This window comes from Capsicum annuum, chromosome 9, assembly GCF_002878395.1.
Source record: "Capsicum annuum cultivar UCD-10X-F1 chromosome 9, UCD10Xv1.1, whole genome shotgun sequence".
NCBI classification, from domain to species: domain Eukaryota; kingdom Viridiplantae; phylum Streptophyta; class Magnoliopsida; order Solanales; family Solanaceae; genus Capsicum; species Capsicum annuum.
Genome location: NC_061119.1, coordinates 39,765,635 through 39,767,828, shown reverse-complemented (window position 1 = coordinate 39,767,828; position 2,194 = coordinate 39,765,635). Strand labels below are relative to the sequence as shown.

Below are 2,194 nucleotides of genomic sequence, written 5' to 3'. Positions count from 1 at the left end.
GAATGTCCTCCACCAAAACTTTTACATCCTCTCCTTTAATGAACTTCACTTGGTCCAGATCCTGACCCTTACGCTCCCTAGTTTTGGCAAGCCTGTACAACCTCTTTTCCCCGCCTCTCTCCTCTAAACCCGAATAAAGTCTCTCAAATACTACTGTCTTAGCAGTCATAACTACTAACTTAGCCTCTTTCTTAGTAAGTTTGTACTCCTCCCTGCACACCCGATTCTCCTTTTCTTCCTTACTCTCAACCAACTTAATGTAAGTCGTCTTCTTCTTCTTTACCTTCTTCTTACCTTCTTCATTCTACCACCAGTCCCCCCAATATCGGCCAGACCATCCCCTAGAGACACCCAAAACCTCTCTAGAAGTCTCTTTAATGCAACCCGCCGCCCTATCCCACATACTATCCACGTCCCCCCGACACTCCCACGCCCCTATCCCTTCCAACTTTGCCTCTATCTCTAAAGCATTGACTGGAGTCAGGCCACCCCACTTAACTCTAGGTCGACCCTCCCCACCCCTCCTCTTCTTGCCCATCTTAATAACCAAATCCATCGCCAGAAGTCTATGTTGGGTCGCAAGATTCTCATTCGAAAAAACCTTACAGTCCTTACACAAAGCTCTATCCCCCTTCCTAAGCAGGAAAAAGTCAATCTGGGTCTTGGCTATCCTATTAGGGAAAGTAACCAGATGCTCATCTTTCTTCGAAAAGCTAGAATTCACTACCACCAATCCAAAGGCCCTAGCAAAATCCAATAGAGAAGTACCCTCATCATTTCTATCCCTAAAACCAAAGCCACCATGCATATCATCGTATCCTATCGACAAATGCCCTATATGCCCATTGAAGTCCCCTCCTAAGAAAAGCTTTTTCGAACTAGGCACACCTAGAATCACCTCGTCCAAGACCTCCCAAAAACTCCTCTTATCCTCCTCACCCAGGCCCACCTGTGTCGTGTAAGAACTACAGACGTGCACCGTAAAACCCCCAATGACCAACTTAATAGTCATCACCCTATCGTTAACCCTATTAACCTCCACTACCTTCCTCCTAAGCTTTTCATCCACTAAGATACCTACTCCATTCCTACGTCTCTCATTACTTGAATACCACAGCTTGTACCTATCCATATCCCTAGCCTTAGAACCTACCAATTTAGTCTCCTGGACACACGCAATACTAATCCTTCTCATCCTAAGAATCTTAACTAGCTCTATCGACTTACCCTGAAGGGTCCCTATGTTCCACGACCCTACCCTAAACTTATCATCTCTTAACTCTCCTCCCCTAAAACCCCATCCTCCGTGTCTCAACTTTGACCCACCACCTGGCCCCGACCGCACCCGTAACCCCCAGGCCCCCTAGGACATGACCCTAGTCCACCATTTACTACCCAAGTCACTACTCAACAAATGCAATAGAAGAGGTTAAAACAGCAAACAATAACGACAACTCAAAGCACACAGTTTAACCCGATTTTAAGAACAATAGAAACTCGAACCCAATTAACTAACACAAATCCCACAAAAAATACAGGCAGCAAAAATACCAAAAAACTGCGCGATAAATTAAAGTACAAGGATGTAAAATAAAGTAAAAATAAAATAAAGGGTTAGAAATCACTGGGAGTACTCCTGCTATAGCTGGTTAATACAGTTTTGGTGTCGAGATTTATTGCCTGACTAGGGTCGCCGACAAAGAAGCCTCTGGAAAGTCGCCGGAATTTCACTGGAATTTCACTGGAATATCGTCGGGGCGTCTCCTTGCTTTTGTCGTACGCTGGTCACCGATTGTAGTCTAACCGACTATTTTATCCGGTTCCAATCGGTGCTGCCTCATCATTTTAAATGTTAAAAGAGGGAATAAATCTATTTTTAGAAAAAAGTAGTTAAATCAAGGATTTGATTGGAATTGTACAGCTAGGTGGACATAAATGCTCCTAAATGTATGCATGCCGTCACCATTATGCAAAAAAATACAACCATAAGTGCCTAAACATTCTTAAACTAGAATCATGCCCTTTTAAGGATAAAATAATCACCTTGAGTACAATTGGTATCATAACCATTGCCTCGGGACCAATAACATATAACTAGCATGATAATAGCACCATAATCCAAGAAACTATGGTCCATGGGCATAAAATCACTACAATGATCTAATAAGGGAAATACCACCCAATTTACTAAGTC

General features: G+C 43.2%; 1 protein-coding gene across 1 annotated transcript; it reads right to left on the bottom strand.

Annotated features, from left to right (window-relative positions):
- Positions 1 to 304: 304 nt before the first annotated feature.
- LOC107841567 (craniofacial development protein 2-like) lies at positions 305 to 1,132 on the bottom strand. Its single transcript, XM_047396225.1, has 2 exons — positions 689 to 1,132; positions 305 to 610 (listed from the first exon to the last, which is right to left on the bottom strand). Exons 1-2 carry the CDS (start codon positions 1,130 to 1,132, stop codon positions 305 to 307), a joined length of 750 nt encoding a protein of 249 aa, XP_047252181.1.
- Positions 1,133 to 2,194: the final 1,062 nt, after the last annotated feature.

What these genes read in the sequence shown, in the direction of transcription:
- LOC107841567 (XM_047396225.1), bottom strand. Translation starts at nt 1,132, where the DNA reads ATGGATAGGTACAAGCTGTGGTATTCAAGTAATGAGAGACGTAGGAAT. An exon ending in CGAAGAAAGATGAGCATCTG is followed by an intron (nt 611 to 688) that starts GTTACTTTCCCT and finishes GCTTTGTGTAAG; the next exon opens with GACTGTAAGGTTTTTTCGAA.